The following is a 27,212-nucleotide window of genomic DNA, read 5'->3' on the forward strand; positions in this document are numbered from 1 at the left end:
TTTTTTTTTTTTTCAGGTGGAGGGGAAATTTGCATCCAAACCCCTGAGGTGACCAACCTCAGGAAGTGTGGGGTTGGTTTGAATCAGTGACCGGACCCACTAAAACCCCTCCAGTCTCCAGCCCATAATACTCCCCGGGACCACCGCTAGGTATTGCTTCGGGGAGCGGCTTTTGTGCTCTGTGCACCCTCTTGGTTCTATAGATCTCTTTGCTAACTTAGCTAACTAACCTGGAGACTGGCCGTTAGCTAACACTGGCGTGTCGGTGGTCAACCTGTCGCCTGTTTTGCAATTCTAAAACTATTTGAGAGGCGGCTGTACAAACCGCCCTCCAAATGTTTGGGTCTTTACACATCCTCCGAACTAGGTTGTCCGGAGTGGTGTCTGGCCCGCTCACTACCATCATGTCACTCCGCGCATACACAAAACGAGGGCACACGAAGAAGACATGCTTAGCAGTTTCTTCCGCATCCGCACACTCGGGACACATGGGGGACCCCGCATGCCCGAATCTGTGTAGATACTGCCTGAAGCAACCATGACCTGACAGAATCTGTGTCAAGTGGAAGTTAACTTCTCCATGGCGCCTCCCGACCCATCCGGATACGTCCGGAATAAGTCGATGCGTCCATCTACCCTTTGCGGAATTGGACCATTCCTGCTGCCATCTGATCATCGAGAATGACCTTCTGGTGCCTCGTATACCCCTTGTGTCACGTTGATCGAAGCATTCTACGTCCTCCTTAATGGCTATGCTGATAGGCATCATGCCGGACAGGACGCAGATTGCGTCGTATGACACTGTACGAAACGCACTCGTAACCCTCAGGCACATGGGACTGTAGGTACTTTCCAGTTCACCACGACAACTGTTAGTACCTAGCGCTTTGGACCACACTGGGCCTCCATACCTGAGTATGGACGAAACCACGCTGGCAAGAAGTATACGCTTGCTGCCATACACCGCTGAGCTATTCGACATCACTCGGGATAATGCTGCAATAGTCGTTGAAGCCCTCTTGCAAACATAGTTGACATGACTCTTATATGTGAGCTTATCGTCAACCATAACCCCCAAGAGCTTCAAGGAACGCCTTGAGGTAATGGTGCAGTCACCGACTCTGACCACCGCCTGTTGCTCTAATTTGCGGTTGTTCACAACCGTAACCTCCGTTTTATGGTGCGCTAACTCCAGTTTCCTAGAGTGCATCCAGTCTTCGACCTTGCGTATGCAGTGCGCGGCCGTCAACTCGACCTCTTCGATCGACTCGCCGTAGACCTCTAGCGTGATGTCGTCTGCGAAACCGACGATCACAACCCCTACAGGGAAATTTAGTTTCAACACCCCGTCATACATGACATTCCACAACACCGGGCCCAGGATGGAACCTTGCGGTACCCCTGCGGTGATTGGGACGCACTTCTGACCCTCCTCCGTGTTGTAAACTAGTACCCGATTCTGGAAATAATTTTCCAAAATCTTGTACAACGACACCGGTACGTGGATGCTCCTAAGCGCGAGCGCTATGGAGTCCCAACTGGCGCTATTGAATGCATTCTTCACGTCAAGCGTGACGATTGCGCAATAGCGAATGCCCCAACTCTTACGCTGGAGTGCTACCTCTGCCGTCTTGGTGACAGAGAGAATAGCATCCAGCGTGGATCTACCTTTCCGGAAGCCGAACTGGTTACTTGCCAGACCGTTTACACCCTCTGTGTACTTCACCAGTCTGTTGAGGATAATCCTCTCAAGCACCTTGCCCGTAGTGTCCAGCAGACAGATAGGTCTGTATGCCGATGGGTCCCCTGGCGGTTTCCCAGCCTTCGGCAACAGCACCAATCTCTGTCGCTTCCACCTGTCCGGAAAGAGGCAGTCATCCAGGCACTTCTGCATGACTGCTCGAAATAGATCAGGGACCACTTTCATGGCCGTCCTGATGGCCAAGTTCGGGATTCCATCCGGTCCCGGTGCCTTGCTCACCTTTAGGGAGTTGGCGATCACGATGAGTTCCTCATTCGTAACCCTTACCTCCTCCACAACCTCTGCACGGCTGCCGTCTCTCACGGATTGGATGCCCGGCAGGTTGGCCGACCATCTCTGGTCTGTGTCTGAGATACTGGAACGTCGGACGTGAGACTCAGCAACCGGAGGCCAAGGATTTGGCTCGTGTCGTGGAAAGAGTCCCTCGATGATGCGCTCCAGCATCGCTGGTGATCGCTCTGCAGGTGCCAACACGCCTTTGGTCTTCGCCATTACGACTCTGTAGGCGTTGCCCCACGGATTCGTATTGGCACTCGCGCATAGCCTATCGAAGCAGGCCCTTTTGCTCGCCTTTATCGCACTTTTAAGTGCCGATCTTGCAGATCCGAATACTTCACGGCGCTCTACCCTCTGTGCATCGGTACGTGCACGTTGCAACATCCGTCTTGCAGGGAGGCACGCGCTACGGAGGTCCGCTATCGCGTCGGTCCACCAGTATACCGGTGACTTACCATTCCTAGGTTGGCGGGTCCTAGGCATGGTGGCGTCGCACGCCCGCGATAATGTGGCAACTAATTGGTCAGCACTCGGGCGGAGCCAACTGCCCCCCTCGCGCTCTCTTCTCATTGCTTCTGCAAATACCTCGGCATCGAAATGCGATGTCTTCCACCCGCGGACGGTCGGAGTATTGGCTCTACCCGTCGCCTGCCGCCTCACGTTCTGGACTACGCTATAGCAGACCGACTGGTGGTCACTATAGGTGTAGCCATCGTCTACCCTCCAGTTCACGATCAGTCCTGGGCTGGAGAACGTCACGTCGATGATCGACTCCGCACCATTTCTGCTGAATGTACACTTGGTTCCAACGTTGGCCAGATCTAGGTTGAGCTTTGCCAAAGCTTCCAACAAGATCTGACCCCTCCGGTTCGTGCGGCGGCTTCCCCACTCAACAGCCCAAGCGTTGAAGTCGCCCGCCACTACTAAGGGTGTTAGTCCCGTCAGCTCCATAGATAACAGATCGACCATCTGGGTGAACCTTTCGATAGACCAACGCGGCGGAGCATAACAACTGCAGTAGAACACTCCGTCCACCTTGGCAACCGCGTATCCTTCATTTGAGGTTGACACAACCTCCTGAACCGGGAACTTGCTGGTCGTGCATATGGCCGCCGTACTGGACTTATCTGCAACCCAATTACCGTTTCCGGGAGGAATGCAGTAGGGGTCCGATACGATTGCGATGTCCGACCGCGGCTCAGACGCTGCTTGGTATAGCAGCCGCTGTGCCGCATAGCAATGGTTCAGGTTCAATTGTGTCACCCTCACGCCCGTGGTTTCGTGGCCGCCTTACCGGCTGGGCACCGTGGGCCTCCCATAAAGTGCTTGGCGTCCCGTTTTCCAGTACATACCAAGCACTTGGGAGGCTCCCCGCAGTCTTTAGCTTTATGGCCAGCACCACCACAACGCCTACATAACTGGCTCCTATCGGGCCCCTTGCAGGTCCAGGACTTGTGTCCTCCCTCGAAACACCTGAAGCAAACGTCCGGCTGCTGGAGTATGCTCAGGGGACATACTGACCAGCCAACCTTAAGTTTGGCTGGCTTCAGGGCCAGAGTTGCATCGGCCGATGCAAGCCGGAAAGTGGCCCCCTGGGTCCCCGCTGGACCCTTTCGGAGGCGAATTACCTCAGTGGCTACTTCCACTCCGCACTTCTCCTTGAGGGCCTGTGCAATATCGCACCTCTCGGTGATTTCATCCAGGTTTTTGAGCTGGAGAGTCACCTCTGAGGTGAGTGCCCGAATTTGCACATCTTTCCCGAGGACCTGCTCGGCTACCGTCTTGTAGGCAGCGCCCTCGTTTTTAGCATCCTTACGGAGCTCAAAGATCATCTCGCCGGTGCGAGAACGACGGATGGTCCGCACATCCGCTCCCAGATCCTTGAGCTGGGTTTCGCCTCTCATTTTCTTCAAGACTTCGGAGTACTTGGACCCCTCCGTCTTGAGTATGAGGGCGTCGCCCCTGCTTCGCGCCTTCTTTCCCGTTTTTGGACGATTTGTCGCCTTCTCGTCGTTGCGCTTGCTGTCTTTTTGGCGCTTCCTTCCTCCCACGGTAACCCAAGGGTTTCCCGTAGCTGCCACTTCGGCAGACTTTTCGGCGGACTTGGAGGCCGTTGGTGTGCTATCTCGCGGGCTTAGCACAACCAACCGTTTCTTGCTGTTCTCGGGGGCTTCCCCCGGAGACTGCCTTGCTCTTTTTGCGGCTGACCCGGAGGCGCAAACCGCTGCAAACGTGCAGGTGTCCGTTTGGACCGACTTCGTCGCCCTTCCGGTCACCTCCGTTGCATTCTTCTCTGCAGCCACCGCTCTTGCCTTGAGCTCGGCGTGCTCCTTCTTCGCAGCATCGACGGAGGACCGAAGCATGTAGAGAGCCTGCTTCATGTACTTCGTCGTGTTGGTGCGACTTTTCGCAAACTCGATTATGGCATCGAGCTGCTCCGACAGCGCTACTACCTTCGGTAGCGTGTCTCGCTGTCTTCCGACCGCCTTTATCAACAGTGGACCAGCCACTGCGATGTCTTGCGTCGATCCGGTAGGCGTACTGCCTTTGCCGTCTTTGCAGGCGTCCTTTACTGCATCCATCTCCGCCTTTCTCGGCGGAGACCTCTGGATGCCTCCTCGTGCAAACGGGTTTTTCAACCCATCTGCGCCCAATTGTTGATCTTCATTTTTTTCAATATTCATTCTTGTTAATTGGGTCCCCCTTCCAGCCGCTATCCTTATCCATACTGGAGTGGTCGCCTATCTGGTCCCATGGTAGTCTATGCCGAAGCAGTGAGGCCATGGCTAGGGGCGGCTGCCATAGCGCCTTATGAGCAACTATGACACCCCCGACCGGCGCAAGTCAGGAAAGGACATCTGATCCCACTCCTGCCCGGTTACCACCGGGCAATGAATTCGGAACGTACTGGAAGGCCTGCCAGGTTTTACGGGACGGAGACCCCTGCACCGGTTGTTGTCTCGCCGTTTCAAGCCGTTGTCACACGACCTTACTAAGGGAGCTCGGCGCAGGTGCCAGCCCAGAATCGTGGTACGAAAACGAAATCCAACTCTTATCATATGGCGTTGCGACCAGTTACCGTAATTGGGAACTTACTGGCATCAATCCCAATGGGCGAATTAGTGCATTTGGGTGGTGGGAGCGGCACTATTCGCTCCGTCAGAGCTGCTTCCGGATAATGTGGCTTTTGTGAGAATTCGGCGGCCCAATGCCTGAGTCTCACCACAACCTAGGCTAGCTCTCGCTGATGGTCCGGGACTGCGTTCTTGCAGTTAGCACTTCCGTGGCCTACGGTTATCGCCAAATACCGACCCGTGGTGGCATACAGCTCTGCCAAATATATATATATATATATATATATATATATATATATATATATATATATATATATATATATATATATATATATATATATATATATATATATATATATATATATATATATATATATATATATATATATATATATATATATATATATGTGTGTGTGTGTGTGTGTGTGTGTGTATTTAATAACAATTCATATTTTAAAAGGGGGCATTCGAGGTCTGTACATTCATAACAGAGACTAAGCAGCACCTGCAAAATTTTATCCAATTTTGTCCGTTGTCAGAAAACTTATTCTGGCTCTAGATATTGCATTATTTTTTACTGCTCAACTCTATGCATATGGTTTGCAAAAACATAACCATGTTGACAATCTTTCAAAAGCTATGAGAGCCCTAGTTTTTCCGTTCAATAAATGCAAAAACTCGATAATTATAACTAAACCAAGCCATATTTATACCAGCGGATAGAAACTCATAGTCAGTGTGGCTAATTTCACCCAAAACAAATTGGTGTAAACAAAAAGGATCCTAAAAATTTCCCTCCTTCATTCCTGGCAATGCAAATGCTAATATGCAGTATCGTACATGTGAGTGTGTGAATATAAGCAATAAAAGTACATGGAATACATAATTACTACAATATTGTTTAAAAAGTTTTAGACCTGACACAGAGATGTAGTTGCAAATCAAAAATTTTTAGAGTTGTCCAATTTTAACAACCTCAAGTAGAATGCTGTCATAATCTCTTTCTTATGCTACGTGAAAAATGAACTTTTTTCAGTTGTAAATACAGTGATGAAAACCTTTCTAAAATGTTTGAACCGCGTTGGCCTAAAACCGGAGAACGTGAATTCCGGGCGGTCGATCCGACCGCGGGCACTTCTTTCAAGTATCACATCTACTACAGTGGCGGCGATAGAGCGGAACGGGGCGTCGGTTTCGTACTACTTGGAAACCAAAAGAAGCGTGTTATTAGGTGGAGGCCTATTAATGACCGTCTATGCGTATTGAGAATCAAGGGCAGATTCTTCAATTACAGCCCTATCAACGTGTACGCGCCGACAAACGATAAAACCGATGACGTAAAGGAGGAATTCTACGAGCTTCTCAAAAAAACGCATGGAGAGTGCCCACAGCACGATATAAAGATCGTCATCGGAGATACGAACGCACGAGTCGGACGAGAGGAGTTCTTTCGTCCCGTTATTGGTAGGGAAAGCCTTCACGCTACCACCAACGACAACGGCTTGAGGTTAGTGAACTTCGCCGCGGCCAGGGGAATGGCCATCTGTAGTACCCATTTTTCACGTCTGAACATTCGGAAGCACACCTGGAAACACCCCAATGGAGAGGCCTGCTCCCAGATCGATCACATGCTGATCGACGGCCGACACTTTTCAGACGTCATAGATGTGCGGTCCTTACGAGGGCCAAACATCGACTCGGATCACTATCTCGTGGTAGGCAAGACTCGCGCCCAGTTGTCCAATGTATTTAAATCGAGATCGGCGAGGAAGATACATCTGGACATCCAGAGGTTTTCAGCGGAAGAAATTGCTGCAGAGTATACTCGGAAAGTTGATAGACGGATCGGTGAACCAACTGGAGTGGACCTGAACGAGCAGTGGAAGCACATCCATGATGCGGTCAGCGAAACAGCGCGAGAGGTGATAGGCATGACAACGGGAACCACGCGTAGTGTGTGGTTCGATGCTGAGTACCTAGAGGTGACGCAGGAGAAGAATTGAGCCTACGCCAACACGTTAATAGCAGCTAATCGTGTAACGCGTCAGATGGGGGAGGAATACCGGGAGGCAAGAGCTGCCGGAAAGAGGCTTCATCGCCGTAAGAAACGTGAGCACTACGATCGCGTCCTCGCGGAGGCGGAGAATTGCTTCACCAGGCACGACACGAGGAGCTTCTATAGAACGATCAACGGAATCAGGAACCGGACCGTGCCAGTACCTGCCATGTGCAATGACAGGGAGGTGAACCTTATTACCGATAAATCGCAGGTGGCCAGGCGTTGGAAGCAACATTTTGAAGTGGTGTTGAACGATGAGGAAGGGAGGAGAGTCGTCGAGGGGAGCAGGAGAGAAATTGGGGAGGACGGACAAGCTGTGAACCCACCAACATTGGACGAGGTGAAGAATGCTTGCAAAGAGCTAAAAAACAACAAAGCCGCTGGGAATGACGGCTTACCGGCCGAACTTTTCAAAGTTGGGAGCGAGCGGCTGTGTAGTGCAATTCACCAGATTATCCTAAGGGTATGGTCTGAGGAACAACTACATATGGACTGGTTGGAAGGACTCATATGCCCTATCAACAAAAAGGGACATAGACTCGAGTGTAGTAATTATCGAGGCGTAACCCTCCTCAATTCCGCTTACAAAATTCTCTCCCGTATCCTGTTCCAGCGACTGAGGCCGTTGCAGGAAGCCTTTGTTGGAGAATACCAATGCGGGTTTCGAGTGGGGCGATCTACAACGGACCAGATGTTAACCTTGAGACAGATCCTCGACAAGTTTCGAGAACACAACTTGCAGACACATCATCTGTTTATAGACTTTCGAGCGGCGTACGATACAGTGAAACGCAACGAGCTGTGGCAAATAATGCTAGAACATGGTTTCCCAACTAAACTGATTAAACAGATACGTGCGACGCTCGACGGTTTCACATCATACGTCCGGACAGGGGGCGAATTTTCGGACGCGTTTGTGACGTTAGATGGTCTGAAGCAAGGTGACGGGCTCTCGAACTTGCTGTTCAACATAGCTCTAGAATGGTGCAATACGAAGGGCAGGTGTGCAGAGGAGCGGCACTATCATCACTAAGTCTCACATGCTTCTGGGCTTTGCGGACGACATTGATATAATTGGTGTTAACCGTAGAGCAGTTGAGGAGGCCTTTACGGCTCTCAAAATGGAACCTGCGAGAACTGGACTCACCATAAACACTGCCAAAACGAAGTACATGGTGGCTGGCAGAGAGCGTGGTTGTTCTACGGGTATTGGTGCTGCGGTGGAGATGGATGGGGATACTTTCGAAGTGGCCGACGAATTTGTTTATCTTGGTACTCTCGTGACATGTGACAACGAGGTGAGCCGCGAGGTGAAGAGGCGGATTACGGCGGCGAATAGGGCTTATTACGGATTGCGTAGCCAGCTTAGGTCCCGTAGCCTACAGATTCGTACGAAATTTGCGCTCTATAGGACTCTGATCCTCCCGGCGGCGCTCTACGGACATGAATCGTGGACGTGGAAGGGGGCCGATCGACGGGCGCTTGGGGTCTTCGAACGTTGAATCCTGCGATCAATACTCGGAGGCAAACTAGAGGACAGGGTGTAGCGCAGGCGCATGAATCACGAGCTGTACAAAGTATACAAACATGCTGATATTGTCAACTGATGAAACACGGCAGGTTACAGTGGGCTAGTCACGTAGCACGGATGGCGGATGAGCGACCGGCAAAGATAATATTTAGTAGAGAACCGGATAGATGCCGACGACTTCGAGGCAGACCGCGCACGCGCTGGATGTGTGCTGCCGACGAGGATGCCAGAGTAGCGAGTGTAAGGGGAGACTGGAGAGTAGCAGCCCAAGACCGAGTTTTGTGGAGACGTATTCTGGATTTGGAATAGGATCTTAATGATCTGTCGCCATAAAAGTAAAGTAAGTAAGTAAGCATATAAATCAGTAAGCATACAAACAGTATCAAATCAAGAAATGCAAAATGTTCCGAATATACATGGTGATAAAGAATGAATGTTCAACAGCTATAAAAATGTTTTCAAAAATCCACCATTTCAATAGCTTGGAAAATCAGTTCTTATTATACCTCATACTACCAAAATCTTTAAAACATACATAGAAACGCTCAAATGGTTAATCCCCCTCGAATATTGCGACGTTCAATTGTTACTCATTCCAAATCCATTTCGGCACAGTGTTTAATTTTGCAGTTTTCGTGCGATTAATTCAATTGAATCGCTATTTAATTAATCCCACGAAAACTGCAAAATAAAACACTGTGCCGAATTGGAATATTGATTATAGCCATGATGTATGTTCGGAGAAGTTTCAAGATATGCACAAATACATCTTCAGATGGAGGAAGATGAGTGATCAATCCACCTAAAAGTGAGATAGAAAATTTACTTTTTTATCAGTTTGAGATAGTCGCATGGTGTCTTCGGCAAAATTTTAGGTGATCTGAAAACAATAAACTTTGTCGAATACATCATGTTTCTATCTTTTATACTTTTATTTTTTTTTAAATACGCAATTTCACGCACGTGGCAGTTTCATACGATGAAATAACTATTATCAGACTTTCAATTAAAGGTACACACTTTGGTATGTAAGAGTATGTAAGCAGCCTTTTCGCCCGTTTTTCAAAGCTATTTGGTGCCGATTTTTGTATACGAAAATTAAAAAATATAACAGGTTTGAGTTTTGAAGGTGGCCCTAAACGATCTTGAGCTAAACATGCATGCATGTTTTGATAAGGTTACAAAAAATAGAGAAAATGTTAGAAATAGATTAACTAGAAATCGAGTTTTTTCTTATATTCAGTTATATATTCAATATTGTAAGCATGGATGCAAATAGAAGCATTTTCAAATTAAATTTTTTCTTCTTCCCCGATTTCAAAAGGGGTGAGCAGAGATTTCTATTACTATTTAGTTTGCCTAGATATTTCAAAAAACTACAGCGCTGAATATTTTTGAAATTACATACTACTATAAATCAATCGAAAAAACTTTGCGTTATATGATAAAACAAGTAAGTCCTACGGCCCCGCAGTACTCCTCATTTATAAATGCTCAACATTCGCAAAAAGCAGTTGAAAGTGTAATTTGCCGCCTACACCGTTACAGATGAAGCCAATTTGTTGTATTCATGACCGCTCGGTTTTTAAGCAGCTTGATTAATGCTTAAGTCTGTCAAATAAATTGACAGTTATAATTATCTATGTGAGCATCATTCTTCTCTAATTTCTGTTATTTAAAAAGAAAACGATGTCGCAGAAAGCAGTACAAACTATTGAGGAAGTAGAAACTTGCTTGGAAGAAAACAAATGAATTGATTTGTTATTCGCTCAAATATGCACTTATTAACAATTTACTTTATAGCTCAAGCCACATCACTAAATGCATTTTCGCTTACCTGAAATCAAATGGTTTGATAATAAAATTTGAAATAAAAAACAAGCTTATGGCATATTATATCATAGCAACGTCATACTGATTTATTGTTAATTTATCGAAAGAATTTATAAAATTATAATGTTCCGCGGTAAATGTTTTAAAAACAGAAATATTTGAAAATTTATCGTAGAACTATAAAAATATTGAAACTATAATCAAGTTGAATAAAGAAATGTTTGTTTCTACGTCTTTTGCCTCAACTTGTAGGCAGATTAGCCGTTAGCCGTCAACTACCCTACATACAATATGTTTACTTTATGATACACTTTATCCGCAATCTGCAATATTTCTATATTCGAAACGACAGAATTGCGCAGATAATATTAATGGCTTTTGAAATTACATTATTCACCAAACGAAATGACAAACCCAACTACCATAGAATCCTCCCAAAGAATTTTGAGTTCAACCATTTATCTTCCGATCAGTAAGCAATGAAATCATTTTACAACTAGAAGTAACCAATATCAAAGAGCATATGCATTAGCACAGATGTAACGATCGGATGCTAAGCATTCACACTCCTCCGTTGATTACCAGGGGGACGGACGGCGCTGTGGTTATCTACGCAGACGAGCGATAAATCTTACCACTCTCGGCCTGAAAAAGGTATGGGCTAGGCGTTAGATAGTGAACAATATATAATGGCTGTTTTCATCAAGCTTTTCACACATTTTATTGGACCATTACTCATTGAACAGGTCCATGGAGCAGGTAGCTGGGACATGAGGGGTACAGCAATCGGATACATATAGATTTTGAATTGGAATTAATGGATAAAGCTGGTTCATATTGTTGTGAGGGACCAGATAGATAGATTTTATTCTTCACTAAGTGGCTTAATGGGTTTTATCTGGCTAAATATATAAATTGAATGTCAATCACTGCTACGACAGTAATAGAATAGTTTTGAGTAAAATGAACAGCACATCACAACAAAAATGTTAGTTTTATAACACCCTGAAAAAATCGTATGCCAAAGTACATCGGTATAGAGTCTGCACACAAAATATAACTGTTCATACTTTATTAAACAAACTGTTACCATGTAATAAAAAGTAGCAACAGCCACCCAACCGTCCATAAAATTCAAAATGTACGGAATGCCCCAACTTATTACTTGCCGCTCCAACCGACGATAAAGACGACATCGCGTGACAAACTTCAATAACCCGCTCCCAACACAACCAACATGACAGACAGGTGCTCCAACAGAGTCCACTGTTCATCATTATTCGTGTTCGAAGTGTCATAGTACCGATATCACCGTTGGCCGGTGTGCGCCATAACGCCAAACATTGGCCGTAAATTGATTGTCCCCCCGCGTCGCACCCGGACGGACGCGGGAAAACTGCCGTCAATGTAACATTGAAAATACTAGAAACAGTAGAAAGCAAAAAAAAAATCAGCGAACGTAAACTTAACCTACCTTCCACCTTGCCGAGGGCGAGCACGAAAATGGTTTGCACTGCCGGGATGGCCCACGCTACCAGATGGAACAGATGGGACCGGTTCTCGATTGCCTCGTGACCCCACTTGAGGCCGGCGGCGAGGAACCAGGCCAGCGCCAGACAGGCCCACCAGGCGAAGGCCGCCATACTGCAGAAGTACAGCGCCATGAAGAGCACCGTACAGGAGGTGGACTGCCGATGGCCCTGCAAAGGAAGGAGGAGAAAAAAAAACGTTCGTAAGTAAATATAAGTAGGAAAGTTGTTCCAGAGCGGCTCTCTGGTCGGTATTTATTGTTTGCCTCTGATGTCCGGAATGTTTGGGCGAAGAAAAACTAACTGAGATGAAATAGTGATTGTTTTGCTGTGGGATGAAAAATGTAGTGCAATTGTGTTTATCAATTTTCTGCTGCAAGAAAAAAGTGATACGCTTTAGGTGCTGATTTTGTTGCTTCTTATGGACCGTTTATCTTTTGTTACGGAAACTGCATTTGTAATAGTTGACTGCTTGGGTCTCCTACGAAAGGCAGAAAATCGAAAGGCAGAATCACGAAAGGCAGAATCACGAAAAGCAAAATTACGAAAGGCAGAATATTTCATAAGGCAGAATAACGAATGGCAGAATCAAAAAATGGACTTTTCTCTTTTTAACAATACACTCTCGTGGCCTTTGGCCGACTCTATTGTCCAAGTGTATGCTGTCCTTACTCGCTACCGCTCGTTCGGACTTAACTAAGGAAAAGAAAACCTGTTTGAATAATCCTAGAAAACCAGTAGATCAGTTGTTTGTATGCGAGAGGCCGCCGCTTCCGACGGCGGGTCGGCGGCCGGCTCGGACCGCGGAAATCACGGCGGCATTGTGCCGCCTCGGTTCCTTGCCCTCGTTTATGCGTCTTCGCCACATGAATTGTTTTATGTTAATTATAATCAACTAGCCGTTGAGACTAGTGTAAGTTATACCTACCATCGAAAAATTACTCTCCGCGATGCAGTGAGATTCTTTAGGACCTGAGCCAAACCAGTTTGCGCGTTTCTGATCTAATAATTAGGCTTGATTTGCACCTCCCATCAAAACTAGTCATTGCTTGTTATTATGTCTGGTTACCAAATAATATTAAATAATAAAGGTAGAGTAGCAGCTTTGATACCGTGACCAGGATTCGCACCATTTTGTCATCACGCACTTGCCTATCGTGAGTTAGGTTTTGCTACCAGTGATTCTGCCTTTCGTGCCCTTCGAAATTCTGCCTTTTGAAATATTCTGCTTTGTGTGTACGGCCATAGAATTCTGCCTTTCATGATTCTGCCGTTCGTGCTTCTGCCTTTCGTGATTCTGCCTTCTGTGGCGAACCACTGTATTCATCAGAGGAAAATGGTAGAAATGTATCTTTTTGGTTGAATTGAATTTAAAAGAATGATATGCTGCTTGTTCTCTTTTGCTGTTTTGTAGAAAAGAAAGTATCATCAGAAGAAAAAATTATACCTATGCTATAGAACTAATTGTTCACAGAAAAATTGAAAACTAAAATCGAAAACGGAAGTTAAAAGTTAAAACTTTTCATGTCGCTAGAAGATATTTTTCTATAGCAGTTTCTTTTAATTCGTCATTCGGAAGACCAAACATTTGCCATGAAATTTACAGTGTTTCGAGTCCTCTCAGAATTTTTTCACGATAGTACGCAGTACGCTGGTCACCAGGTAATTCTTTCTGATGAGAAACTAACGTTCTACAAAAAATGATCGTTTGTGGATAGAGAATCGACTCTAGAGTACAGCTCAGTGATGGTTTGAGGGAAAAACTGTTCACCCGAGTCTTCGAAAATTCTTCGCAGATGACCACTATGTGTTACAGCAAAACTACAACACATACTGTAAACATGGTTCAAGCGATTTGACGGATTTTCAGTATGAAAATTAATGGCCGCCAAGTTTACCAGATCTGAACCCAATGGCCTTTTTTGTCTATTTCTACATGATGTCGAAGCTTGCTCTTTTCAAGATTTCCAGCTTAGAACAGTTTGATGCGGTTATTCAGAAAATTTGTAATGAAACACAAACGGAATCCATGCGTTAGATTCGAAAAGCGTTTGAGGTTGATGACTCTTACCATGACTGATAAAAGTCATTTTCCCCAGCAAAATTCTTCGAAAATTACAGCCAATCATTTTCAATTTTCACTTCCAATGATCGTAGCACTCTTTCAGATACACTAGATTTTCGTCCTAGTAACGTGCTGTTATACTTAGATGAAATAGATCGCGCGCATTGTTTACGGTTACGAAATAAAATTTGACGACAAATCCAACCATTTGCAATTTGCACTTCTATCAAAGAATGTTGCCGTAAGTCTTATTTCTACGTCCATGCTACGCGACAAGCGTATTGTTATACTCCCATTTTTCTTCCTAGAATTTATTTTTCCCAGTGTTACGAGTTACAACTATCAAATATGTAAAAGAACAGTTTCGTTTTCCCTTCCATTAGGTTTTCTACGAAGCTCCGCCTCGACTGAGAGTTTCTGTTTGTTGGCAATTATGGACTACTTAGTAGCTGCTGAAGTGAACTGAAAATGGCGCAAAATGCTACTGAGATAACAACAGGACGAAGGCTATTCCACATCATTAGCAAATAGCATTCCTGTTGCTGAGAGATTGACTGTTGGGGCGTTAGGTGTATTTTTGGCTGAGCAGTCTCAAAAAAGAAGAACGACTATTGTTTCTTATTATCCGACGTTTCGGCATTAATCAGTGACATCTTCAGGGGAAACTACAGGGGTTTATTAACAATTAGTATCTGTTCTACATATTGAAGCGGTTAATAAATTTGTGTATTTTAACTAATTGTCTGTGGTTATTGTGTCTGTTACTTATTCGTTCCTTGTCGGTATGCTTTTCTAAGTTTGTCGTCTACACTATTTGAAATAAATTAAATCTATTTGCTGGCACTATGTGGACAGTTCAGATAAGCACTGATCATGGGTGTATGTAGCAACCGAAATGAGCACATATCTGCGGACGGTATAAGTGTATATTCATTTTTTTGTAGTAGAATTAAATAAAAACTAAACCTATTTTAATATTAAATTCCATTATACTAAGAAACCCAATAAGAAATATACTGCGGATAGTGCTAAAAAATATGCGATAAACTTACTGTTGTATTTTCGCTTTTCTTCCTAAAGTTTATTTTTTGATCGCGGCCAGGACATACATCGAAAACGGCAAAGAAGTGTTGAATTTCCATTTTTGTTTTGTCGTCTACGAAGCTACGCCTCTACTGAGAGTTTTACCTAATATTTGGCCTTGCTTTCAGCTCTGGTTGGTCAAAGTATGCCTTCAACAAGGCTCTACATCATTCAATAGTACGATAGTTAGCATCATCAAATCACAATTTTCCGCATTTTGGAAGACGCATAGCTAAGGGCATCTTCAGCGGTGGTCCAAATCGTTGTTTTGTTCTATTTTTTTGGAACAAACTCAAATTCACTGCTGCACCGCGTGGTGTAAATTTTGTTTTATACTAGATATAAGCGTTTTGCAAGTGTTGGGGAAAAAACAAAACAAAGATTCATTTTTGTGACTTTTCTGAAGAGGAAAATGAACAGGTTTGTCGTTTTTGGCTTCGAGGAAACCGGCCAGCAAAAGGGGGAATTCTGGAAGATCATAACCGTAGGCTCAACTACTTGGTTTGCAACCATCAGCCACCAGGATGACAAATATGTTGGGTATTGGTAATCGCCTTAATTGTAGTGGGACTAGAGGAGACCTTGAGAGGCCAGAAAAATGTTCCTCGAAGATACTGAACTGAAAACGTTCAAAATGCAGGCTTGTTTCAATATTCTCAAAATCGAACCAGTTTGAAGAACTGCAAGATTCTGAAAGATTGATGAGACGAAAACGGAAGATGAACATCGCGATCAAATATTTTTCGTTATCCTCCGAAGCCCTATTTGTAGCAGAAATTTTTCGATCATACCAATCCATCCTGAGAAATGTCACTGACGCTCGGGTCAAACCGTCAAATCTATAAAGTCTTGTGGATACAAAGTGTCTTGCCAAAGTAATCGTTTAATGTGCCTAAAAATTATCAAGTTTCCGTTTGTTAAATATTGAATGCTTGTTATTATAACAAGTCTCATAAACTGATAGCATGGGGTATTGAATTGTTGACAGTGTGACAGATGTCAGTGGTTTGAAACTACAAGATATACAACACCGGTGCGGAGAACGAAAAGTTGGTCTATATTAGCGGGTTCTATTCAGGTTTCGCTGGTGTAAATCTAGTATAAAGTTGTTTAAAAAATAGACCACCGCTGAAGATACCCTAATGTTCCAATCGAGGAAATCCGTCGACAACTGACTGAGTTTTATTTATTTGATATTCGACAATTTTTGGGACGATCTCAAAATTTTGATTTTCATTTTGTACCTTTCTCTCAGAATGTTACCGTAAGACGTAATTCTACGTCAAAAACCGAAAGTTGTAAGCGAAGAATAGTAGGGAGACAAAATACCAAAGAAAAGGGCCGAAATCCTTATCATGGAAATCACTTCTTAGTTCCAAGTTCCAAATAATTGCAAATATTGCCATAATGACAGACCAGGGAGTTTAAACTTTGTTTTTTTTTACGTAGAATTACGTCTTATGGCAACATATGTAGGGGTAGAAATAAAAAAACGGAAAACATCGACAGCGTCACAAAAATGCTTCATTGTGATCTATGCTTAAAACTCAGTCAATTTTCAACTGATTTCCTCCATTCTTATAGCAACCGATTGGGAAATCATTCATGCACCCGCTCAAATGGAGAACAGGACAAATTGAATTCTTAATTTAAGAGTCAATATTTTCTCGTTCATCCGTTACACCTAATTCAGAATGTTGGGACGGTTATAAATAAGACCTCATGTCCATGCCTCAGAACTGATTGAATTTTCTCTTCCTTCAGCAATATGCAACAGCCAACAGTTTTTGCTATCTGCTTTCAAACGACACTAAAATACATAGTCAAACCTTGAAAATTGTAAACCCTGAATTATGTAAGCAACTGTATGTAACTATTGAAAATGGTCAATCCTTGTTGAAACATCGATTTCTATTGATCTGATTGGTCGTTTAATGCTCGTTTTCCCTAACACGGTCGACATAAAATTGTACCTGGTTAATCGGGAATGCACCAGTGTTGCCACAGATACCGATTATCTGGAAAGGTGCAGTTTTTTTCATTTTTTTCTGGTACAGATTTTGTACGGTACAAATTACAGATTTTCAGTCGAATGGCACAGATGGGTTCAGGCGTTTTTAAATGTCTCTTATTTAAACTGAAATATTTTTCGGTGTAATTGAAATCACTTGAGATGCATCCCTTGGAAAGTAAAACAAAACAGTTCTGTAAAGCGCTTAACAAAGGGTCAACTGGTGTTTTCATGCAAAAGTTTCTGTTGTCCTACTTTCCTTTCCCAAAATCTTGACAAATTCCAAATGTAGTAAAAATATGTATGAATATCATTAACTAGTCGAATAGCTTGTAACTTCTGTAATATTTTCAAGGTTAACAAAAAAGATCATTCCATGTAACACAAATTTTACAGGTACAAATTTTCGGAACATAAAGCACAGATGAAAAAGAATTTCACCCTTACAGTACAACTGAAAATGTGGCAACACCGGAAAGCACTCTTTGTACAGCTTGAACTCGAGACGAAGTGAAATAGATACATAAAAAAACAGGAGGGTTGTGTGCAAAGCCACGACCGCAAGATTAAAGTAGAATTCTTTTACAAGAAAGATAACCCGGCTGCTTGCGTGTCAGTCATTTTTAAAAGTAAATAAACGTTGACTAATCAGATCAATCGAATTTTACGCTTCAACAAGGATTGACCATTCTCAATAATATAGTAAGTTGCTTGTCATGGTTGGGGCTTGAGATTGAGATTAAATTTTGAGATTAATTTTTTTCGGATGTCGTGCTCATGACTGAAGAAAAAGATAATTCAGTACGTTCTGAGACACGGAAATAAAGTAAAATTTCTAACTTTTACAAATTTAAAAATGTAAATTAACTCAAGAGAAAACATTAACGCTTTAATCATCAGGTTTTTATTTTATCCTGAAAAGAACAATTTGTTGTCCAATTTAGTATCGGATAAGATGCCGATTACATCTTTGCGTTATCACTGACAGTGCGAAAAAAGTATTCGTTGTGATAAAGTAAACAGTGAAATGCTGATATAACACTCAAAATTAGTCGGCTCACGTGTTGTCAAAAAGAGTCAACTTTTCATTTAATTCATTTACTAGTGCCCACTATCGCACAGAGACTGCATTCCGCTAAAGTGCCTCACTGCATCAGCCGCTATCGATGCTGAGATCCGCTGCAACTAGTTCGCTATCCATAGCCATGCCACAGTTGTGGCCGCTATACGCTGCCATTGGTATCCGCTGTCCCTGCATCAGCTGGCCCAGCTGCTATCGTTGCTGGGATCCACTGCACATAATGCGCTATCCATTGCTACGCCACAGCTGTGGCCGCTATCCGCTTTCGCTGGTATCCACTGCAGTGCTGCTGCTTAGGGAGGACGACTGCTGTTGTCGCTGTCTAGAACTATTATGAGCGACTTCGACTAAACCAGGCTCTTATATAGGCCAAATAGCATGTTTTCAATTGCAAGGTATATGATTCTGTCGACCGTGCTTGGGAAGCAAGCATATAACGACCAATAAGAGGTCAAATTTTTCGTTTTGACAAGGCTTGACTATTTTCAATAGTACAATAGTTTGAATAATAAAATTACAATTATCTTCTTTTGGGGAGAATCTTAAAAGATTTTCCACTCTATTGCTGCAAGAACGAAGGAAATCCATCGAATACTAACCGATTTATAAGCATTTGAAATTGGACATATTTTTCACTTTTTTCGGTTTTAGATTTTCATTTCACATCCCTATATAGCCGAACTTCCTGAGAGAAGTATTCTATTCAAAAAAAATAAATAAAGAACATGCATCTGCTCAAACCAATCAGTTTATTAGTGAATGGCCGCTAGGACGCTTCTACCTAAGTAGCAGTAGATAGCAGTAGCGAATAGCACCAGCGGTGTATCCGATCACTGTTGCAAGAGGTTGATTAACTGCGAACTGGATCGATTGCTTATTTAACTATTCGAACTCGACAATAAATAGCATACAAATTTTTCCACGTGGAAATATAATGAAAAATAAGAAATGGTTCCCGTGGTTCTGTGGTTAGCTATGTCGGTCGGCTATTTCTCCCACACGGTTGTGATATCGGGTATCACGTGTATCGTTGTACTTGTCGTACAACATGCAAAATGTGCCGAAAAACAATATCGATAACGAATTCTCTCAACTAATCTAGTTGATCGAGGCCGCATTAGCCCCCAGGCTAGGCGTGCGATATTGTATTTGTTTTTTAAGAAAACGGGACCAAGTATCCTCAGTTTCCCTTAAGGCCGTTACAAATTTCATTTTCATTTTATGTCCCCTTAGGGGATCCTATCATGTCCCTTAAGCTGGAAGTACAAAGTCAGCAGAACAAAGAGTTAATAGCATAAATATTTAGTGCTCATTCAATGCTCATTTAATGCCATATCGCCGAATTTAATGCTCCATCATTTCTTTGAAAAATGCTCTTGTTTGCTAGCTTAAGAAAATAGCTAGCAGACAATATACGAAAACAGCATTTTAGTCACAAAACAGTTCTATAACGGTCAAAAACATTTAATGCTCTTAAAAAAACTGATTTTTATGATAATTTTATTGATTTTGTATAAATTTTTCAATAATATCATAATAAATGAATAGCTTCAATTTTTTCGAACATTTCCTCTGAAAACAATCAGAATCCTTTTGATACGATTAGATACCAATTAAATGCTTCCATATGCGAGCAGTTTCAATAACTTAGATGCATTTTTCATTAAATAATTTTTTTTTCAAAAATATTGTTCTGCTAGCTTAAGAAAAAAGTTTGCAGAACATTGGCCAGAAACAGCAATTTTAAGCAATAAACTGTTGTAGAATGGTCATAATAATTTAATGCTCATTAAATGCTCTTAAAAAAACCTGATTTTCATGATAATTTCATTGATTTTGTATAAATTTTTCAAAAATATGATAATACATGAATAGTTTCAATTTTTTCAAACATTTTCCTTTGAAAACAATCAGAATCCTTTTGACACGATTAGATACCAAATAAATGCTTCCATATGCGAGCAGTTTCAATAACTTAGGTGCATTTTTCATTAAATAATTTTTTTTCAAAAATATTGTTCTGCTAGCTTAAGGAAAAAGTTTGCAGAACATTGGCCAGAAACAGCATTTTCAAGCAATAAACTGTCGTTGAATGGTCATAATAATTTAATGCTCTATAAATGCTCTTGAAAAAACCTGATTTTCATGATAATTTTGTTGATTTTGTATAAATTTTTCAAAAATATGATAATACATGAATAGCTTCAATTTTTTCAAACATTTTCCTTTGAAAACAATCAGAATCCTTTTGATACGATTAGATACCAATCAAATGCTTCCATATGCGAGCAGTTTCAATAACTTAGGTGCATTTTTCATTAAACAATATCTTTTTCAAAAATATTGTTCTGCTAGCTTAAGGAAAAAATTTGCAGAACATTGGCCAGAAACAGCATTTTTAAGCAATAAACTGTCGTTGAATGGTCATAATAATTTAATGCTCATTAAATGCTCTTAAAAAAACCTGATTTTCATGATAATTTTGTTGATTTTGTATAAATTTTTCAAAAATATGATAATACATGAATAGCTTCAATTTTTTCAAACATTTTCCTTCGAAAACAATCAGAATCCTTTTGATACGATTAGATACCAATTAAATGCTTCCATATGCGAGCAGTTTCAATAACTTAGGTGCATTTGTCATTAAACAATATTTTTTTCAAAAATATTGTTCTGCTAGCTTAAGAAAAAAGTTAGCAGAACATTGGCCAGAAACAGCATTTTCAAGCATCAAACTGTTGTAGAATGGTCATAATAATTTAATGCTCATTAAATGCTCTTGAAAAAACCTGATTTTCATGATTATTTTATTGATTTTGTATATATTTTTCAATAATATGATAATAATATGATAAAACATGAATAATAAAGAACTCAAGTTAATGTTTGTGTACATGTAGCAAAATCAGCCACGCGACGCCTCTGGTGACGCGACAAGGTGACAAGTTTGGATGTTGGGTAACAGAGTACCTGTGCAGTGCAAATGTTGCACAGATGGGCCCTACGCCACTGCGCGTCACATGGAAATGGGAATTCTTTTGCGACGTACACAAAGATATCTCTGGTTTGCGTGGGCGTCGCGTAAATGAGGCAACTCGCGCGCAAAATTCTCGTGAGCCCGTCACTTATTATGCTTTGCGATGGTAAGAGAGAAATTGATTTTGCGCAGAAGGATAAAGACAGGAGATTTTATGCAACTTGCTCACCAGTAGGAGTAATAAAAAAAGTGAATAGGATTTTGAAGCATAGTGATAATATTTTTAGGACATTTGGTCATTTGAAGCTGACACTGACGTTAGAGTGTGTGTTCATCACTTTCAGCATGTTGTGTGTGCACCGTGTGCACAATTACGCAAGGATTTTGTGAGAGAGGGAAGTATTTAAACATCTTATAAAAGTTTACAAAAAGGGATAGGGACATTCGACGAAACCGCAAGTTTTAAAAAATAATGAATAATGAAAAACTTAAAAATCCGTTGAAAAACATCTTACTGATATTCTAATAGTTGAACCTTGCCAAAGCAGCAGGGCTGGTAGTAGTCAACGATGTCAGAAACAGTTATTTTAGTGACTAAGTTGATGTAAAACGTGACCAAATAGTACCCAGCAAATCGAAAAAAGGGACCAACAGTTGCTGGAAAATAGCCAGAGAAGCTATTGTTATAGAAAAGAGTACGAAATAAGGGTTTCAACCCGTGATTCGCTGGGTACTGAATTTGATGTGCTATATATTAGATAGAAAATGCATTTAAATGATGGAAACTGCTCGCATACGGAAGCATTTAATTGGTATCTAATCGTATCAAATAGATTCTGATTGTTTTCAGAGGAAAATGTTTGAAAAAATTGAAGCTATTCTTGTATTATCATATTTTTGAAAAATACATACAAAATCAACAAAATTATCATGAAAATCAGGTTTTTTCAAGAGCATTTAATGAGCATTAAATCATTATGACCATTCAACGACAGTTTATTGCTTAAAAATGCTGTTTCTGGCCTATGTTCTGCTAAGTTTTTTCTTAAGCTAGCAGAAGAATATATTTGAAAAAAAAAAAATAAATTTAATGAAAAATGCACCTGAGTTATTGAAACTGCTCGCATATGGAAGCATTTAATTGGTATCTAATCGTATCAAAAGGATTCTGATTGTTTTCAGAGGAAAATGTTTGAAAAAATTCAAGCTATTCATGTATTATCATATTTTTGAAAAATTCATACAAAACCAACAAAATTATCATGAAAATCAGGTTTTTTCAAGAGCATTTAATGAGCATTAAATGTTTTTGACCGTTATAGAACTGTTTTGTGACTATATATGCTTTTTTCGTATATTGTCTGCTAGCTATTTTCTTAAGCTAGCAAACAAGAGCATTTTTCAAAGTAATGATGGAGCATTAAATTCGGCGATATGGCATTAAATGAGCATCGAATGAGCACTAAATTTTCATGCTATTAACTCTTTGTTCTGCTGACTTTGTACTTCCAGCTTAAGGGACATGATTCTATCCCTTTTTAGTCTCCAAAAAATCGAAAATATTTGTATTGCATTACTTTAAAGTATACCATCTTGAGAACATTTTCACAAATTTTAATCAAGATCTGAGCAATAGGGAGAAAGTTAGAGCGATTTGTAGCGCGCCTCATCACAGCCGCATAAGCTAAACTTTAAACATTATACGCGTTTATCTCGGAATGGTGTTTCTCAAAAAATGACTTTGCCGTGTTTACGATTATGGTGAAACTACTGAACCGATTTTCATCAATCATTTTTTAATGTTCGTTATTAAATTCCCCGGTCGTTGAACGATCGATTTTTGATACACGAAGTTTAACTTTGCCGAAATAAAAATTAATGCAATTTTCAGTGCTCAAAACATGTTTTTTTTTTTCGAGAAAACGTTCCCGTTGGCACTGAAAACAAAATATTTATAAAAACGATCGTCCAGATTCCCGGCACAGTTCTAAACTAATGAAATAATATGAGTTTCTATATTTCAGTTGATCTGCTGCGTCGCTGTCGTAAACACCGTAAACCTCTGCCAAAAAAGTGTTTCGGGGAAACGGTAATGTAATGTAAGCAATGACTCCACAAATAATTGGTATTTCTAATGAACAAATGTTTTTTCTTGTTGTTGAATAATTGTACTTTCATAAAATTGCTACTTTTATACAATAAAATGGTGCTACACACTTGAAAATTCTACAAGGTACACAGCCCTAGGGTTGTATGAAATGGTGACGTGAGACTAAAAACTGTAATTACTGTAAATACAGATAGAATTAATTCGTTTGTTCCGTGATTCACGTATTTTAATACTCCCCTTCATATTTTCAGAAATATGTTCAATAACGCTCGAAAGAACTATATTGAGCAGAATCATTTCAAATCGCCTGGAAATACGCGAAAATTTAATCGACCATTTTTGATTTGAATGAAATTTTGCACACGTATTTGGCTTAGCAAACTGAGCATTTTTCACAGGTGCAGAGATTTTTTACACCCATGAGTTACATTCTAAAAGGGCGAATGCCTTTTGGCATAGGTTTTATTCGAAGCATTGTAGCCCAGAAACCGTTGGTTGTATAGAAAAACTGTCTGAGAATGAGTTGTAGGGAATTAAAAATGCACCATAAAAAAAATATACACTGTACAGAAAAAAATTTTTTTGACTAGAAAAAATTAAAAATAAACATTAAATTTCAATTAAAAAAAATAGTTGAATTTTTTTCTTATTTTTTTTTTAAAAAAACTTGACGTTCATACGCAACTTTTAAAAAAAAGTCCAGGATGGAGAAATGAAAAATAATTTTTTTATGGTAGATTAATTTTTTTATGAAAATTCTAATTTAAACATTTTTCAAAATATTTGTATTCTGATGATTTTAAATGATGCAGAGAGTCATTTTAAATTAAAAAGCTCTTGGTAGTTAACATTCTAAAGGCATTGGTTTTCGAGTTATTTCTAATTTAAGCTCGAAAAATTATAATTATTTTGGAAAATACACGTTTTTCTTAATTTGTCCATGGTTCTCCAGCAAAAACCATACGTTCATTGGAATTCTTGATCAAATATATACAATTCATTCTTTGACAACAAAACGATTAGGCGAACGGTTCTCAAGAAAAGAGTTAAATGTTTTAAGTGATATAAATATATATAAGAATCAAATATTTATTTTCGAGTTTTATTATCTTAAGAACATATTTTTTCATGACATAGATACTTTACAGAACTAGTTTCACCTTATATTTCATATACATCATAAGTAAATGATTCGTCATCTTTTGAAAACAGCTTCGTTTGTATCTTATTTTCTGAAATCAAAACAAAAGAGTAATACTTTTGTGTGGCAGCTGTTATTATAGATTTTTTGAAAATATTGCTCCATTCTGTTACTCCTGGTTCATATTCTTCATATTATACCCAACTAAATGACATTTTTGATGAATTTTCATTACTTTTCTGATTAGACCAATCATACAATTCTTTTGCGCTTATAATGGGATGTTCATGTTCTTTAGCTAAACTTGCATTTCCTGCCATTCGTTTTAATATGCCACCAGTTGCATCGCATGGGCTTTTAACATGAGAAGTCGCAAAAAATGCCACTCTGCATCGACGTTATATTTTGTTTTGAACTTGCAAAGTTTTTTCTATTTTTATATTGTGAGGCAGCCCCATCAGACATTCATATCGCTTTTTTCAACTCTATTGTTGTTTTCAAAAAACTCATTAATTTGGCAATGAACACCTGAACCGCAACAGTATCATGATGGAGTACTTCCGATATTATGATGGAGCTGATATTCTCAAGTGTTCCAGATTCAGAATAGTAAACAAACAAATTGATAAAGACGTATTAAAATGAGCTTGACTGTTCAATATTTTTAATTTTGCAATAACGTTTTCGTTTAATTTGCGTAAGCTTGATGAGCACCGATCATCAGGAAAGGGTTTACAGCATTTGGGCTTGGTGTATTCCATTTTCACTTTATTCATCTTCACAAAATGCAAACTGTTACTAACACATCTGGAGTAGTGCAATCGTATTTATATACGAAAACAGATATTATAAGTAACCCAGTAGTTATTGGTTGCGTACTTTAAAAACAGTTAGTATTAGTAAACAAGTAGGTAGTGTGGCACGACAAACATATTTTTTTATAAAACATTCGGCAAGGGGGACCGTGTAGGTAGGCTAAGGTTTAGCGCTTGAGTTATTTATCCAATCGTTCTGTTGTCAAAGAATGAATTGTATATTTTTGATCAAGCATTCCACGAACGTAAGGTTTTTGCTGGAGAACCATGGACAAATTAAGAAAAACGTGTATTTTCCAAAATATAATTAATTTATCGAGCTTAAATTTAAAATAACTCGAAAACCAATGCGTTTAGAATGTTAACTACCAAGAGCTTTTTGATTCAAAGTGACTCTCTGCATCTTTTAAAATCATCAGAATACAAATATTTTGAAAAATGTTTGAGATAGAATTTTTTTAAAAAAATTAATCTTCCATAAAAAAATTATTTTTCATTTCTCCATCCTGGACTTTTTTCTAAAAGTTGCGTATTAACGTCAAGTTTCTTGAAAAAAAAAAATAAGAAAAAAATTCAACTTTTTTTTTTTAATTGAAATTTAATGTTTAATTTTAATTTTTTTTGGTAAAAAAAAATTTTTTTTGTACAGTGTATATTTTTTTTATGGTGCATTTTTAATTATCTACAACTCATTCTCAGACAGTTTTTCTATACAACCAACGGTTTCTGGGCTACAATGCTTCGAATAAAACCTATGCCAAAAGGCATACGCCCTTTTAGAATGTAACTCATGGGTGTAAAAAATCGCTCCATCTGTGGAAAATGCTCAGTTTGCTGAGCCAAATACATGTGCAAAGTTTCATTCAAATCGAAAATGGTCGATATTCGACCATCGGTGATTTGGCGCGATCTTGCTCTATTCACACTTGATGTGATGTAATGTTTGTTCTGTGTGCAAACAACATTTAACAATTACAACGAAGTTAAAGTTTTGCTTCACAAGTTTGTTTCATTTGCCAACAATTACATTCACTGCATAATGAAGACAGCTAATATAAATTTGTTTCAGAGCAAGTCCACGCTACTTCGCAAATCGATTCTGATCGACTGTTTCCGATTTTGCTGAATCTTTGCACAGTTGTTTCCAGTTGATAAAAAGGTCATTCTATACTATCAGTTCTTCATGTAGACTCACGACTGCTGTTTCAAAAGGGCCTATCCGAAAATGTGACTGATGATTGAAATATTTTGTATCAGGAAAACGACTTGTCTGATTGAAATGGTGTCTTCAGCAAAGTTGTAGGTAATAAAATTGCGATTTTAAAAAAAATATATCCACTGTAAAAATTTTTTTTTTCTGGGCCAAATATTCCAAATTGTCACAAAATCTAAAGTATCTCAAAAAGTAGCTTTTTTAAAAAACTATTTTTTTACACATTGAAGACGACAATATTTATTACTATCTGTCAAAATTTGGTGATGGTAAAATGAAAAACAAAAAAGTTATAGACGTTTGAATATTTTATCATTTTCACTCAGATTTTTTTTAGGTGCTTTGTTATAAATTATCGCTAAGAGCATGATACAAATCCAACGCGCTGTTTTTGTAACATAATCAATCATTTTGATACTGGCCCTATTGAAATCCAATATGATTAACCCAGCGACGATTCCCGCTATAAAACGGTTTTAAAAATAAGACGCGTGGAGAGAGCTAGTATCTCTACATGCAGACGACATGACGTACAAATACGAAACTCGTGAGTTAGTTGCGATGACTTGGAATACTTTATCGCTTTCAAGTTTTGGATATTATTACCCTATAGTTTCCGCAGCTGCTTCGAACACGTTTTACCATCGAA

At 40.3% G+C, this 27,212-nt stretch overlaps 1 protein-coding gene across 1 annotated transcript in view; it reads right to left on the reverse strand.

Annotated features, from left to right (window-relative positions):
• The window catches only part of LOC129722955 (frizzled-like), a 107,779-nt gene that overhangs the window by 14,470 nt on the left and 66,097 nt on the right, over positions 1-27,212 (reverse strand). The window contains exon 4 of the mRNA XM_055676839.1: positions 12,010-12,235. Coding sequence (XP_055532814.1) covers positions 12,010-12,235 — 226 coding nt within the window. The remainder of the gene's footprint in view (positions 1-12,009; positions 12,236-27,212) is intronic.

Source organism: Wyeomyia smithii, chromosome 2 (assembly GCF_029784165.1).
Source record: "Wyeomyia smithii strain HCP4-BCI-WySm-NY-G18 chromosome 2, ASM2978416v1, whole genome shotgun sequence".
Lineage (NCBI taxonomy): Eukaryota > Metazoa > Arthropoda > Insecta > Diptera > Culicidae > Wyeomyia > Wyeomyia smithii.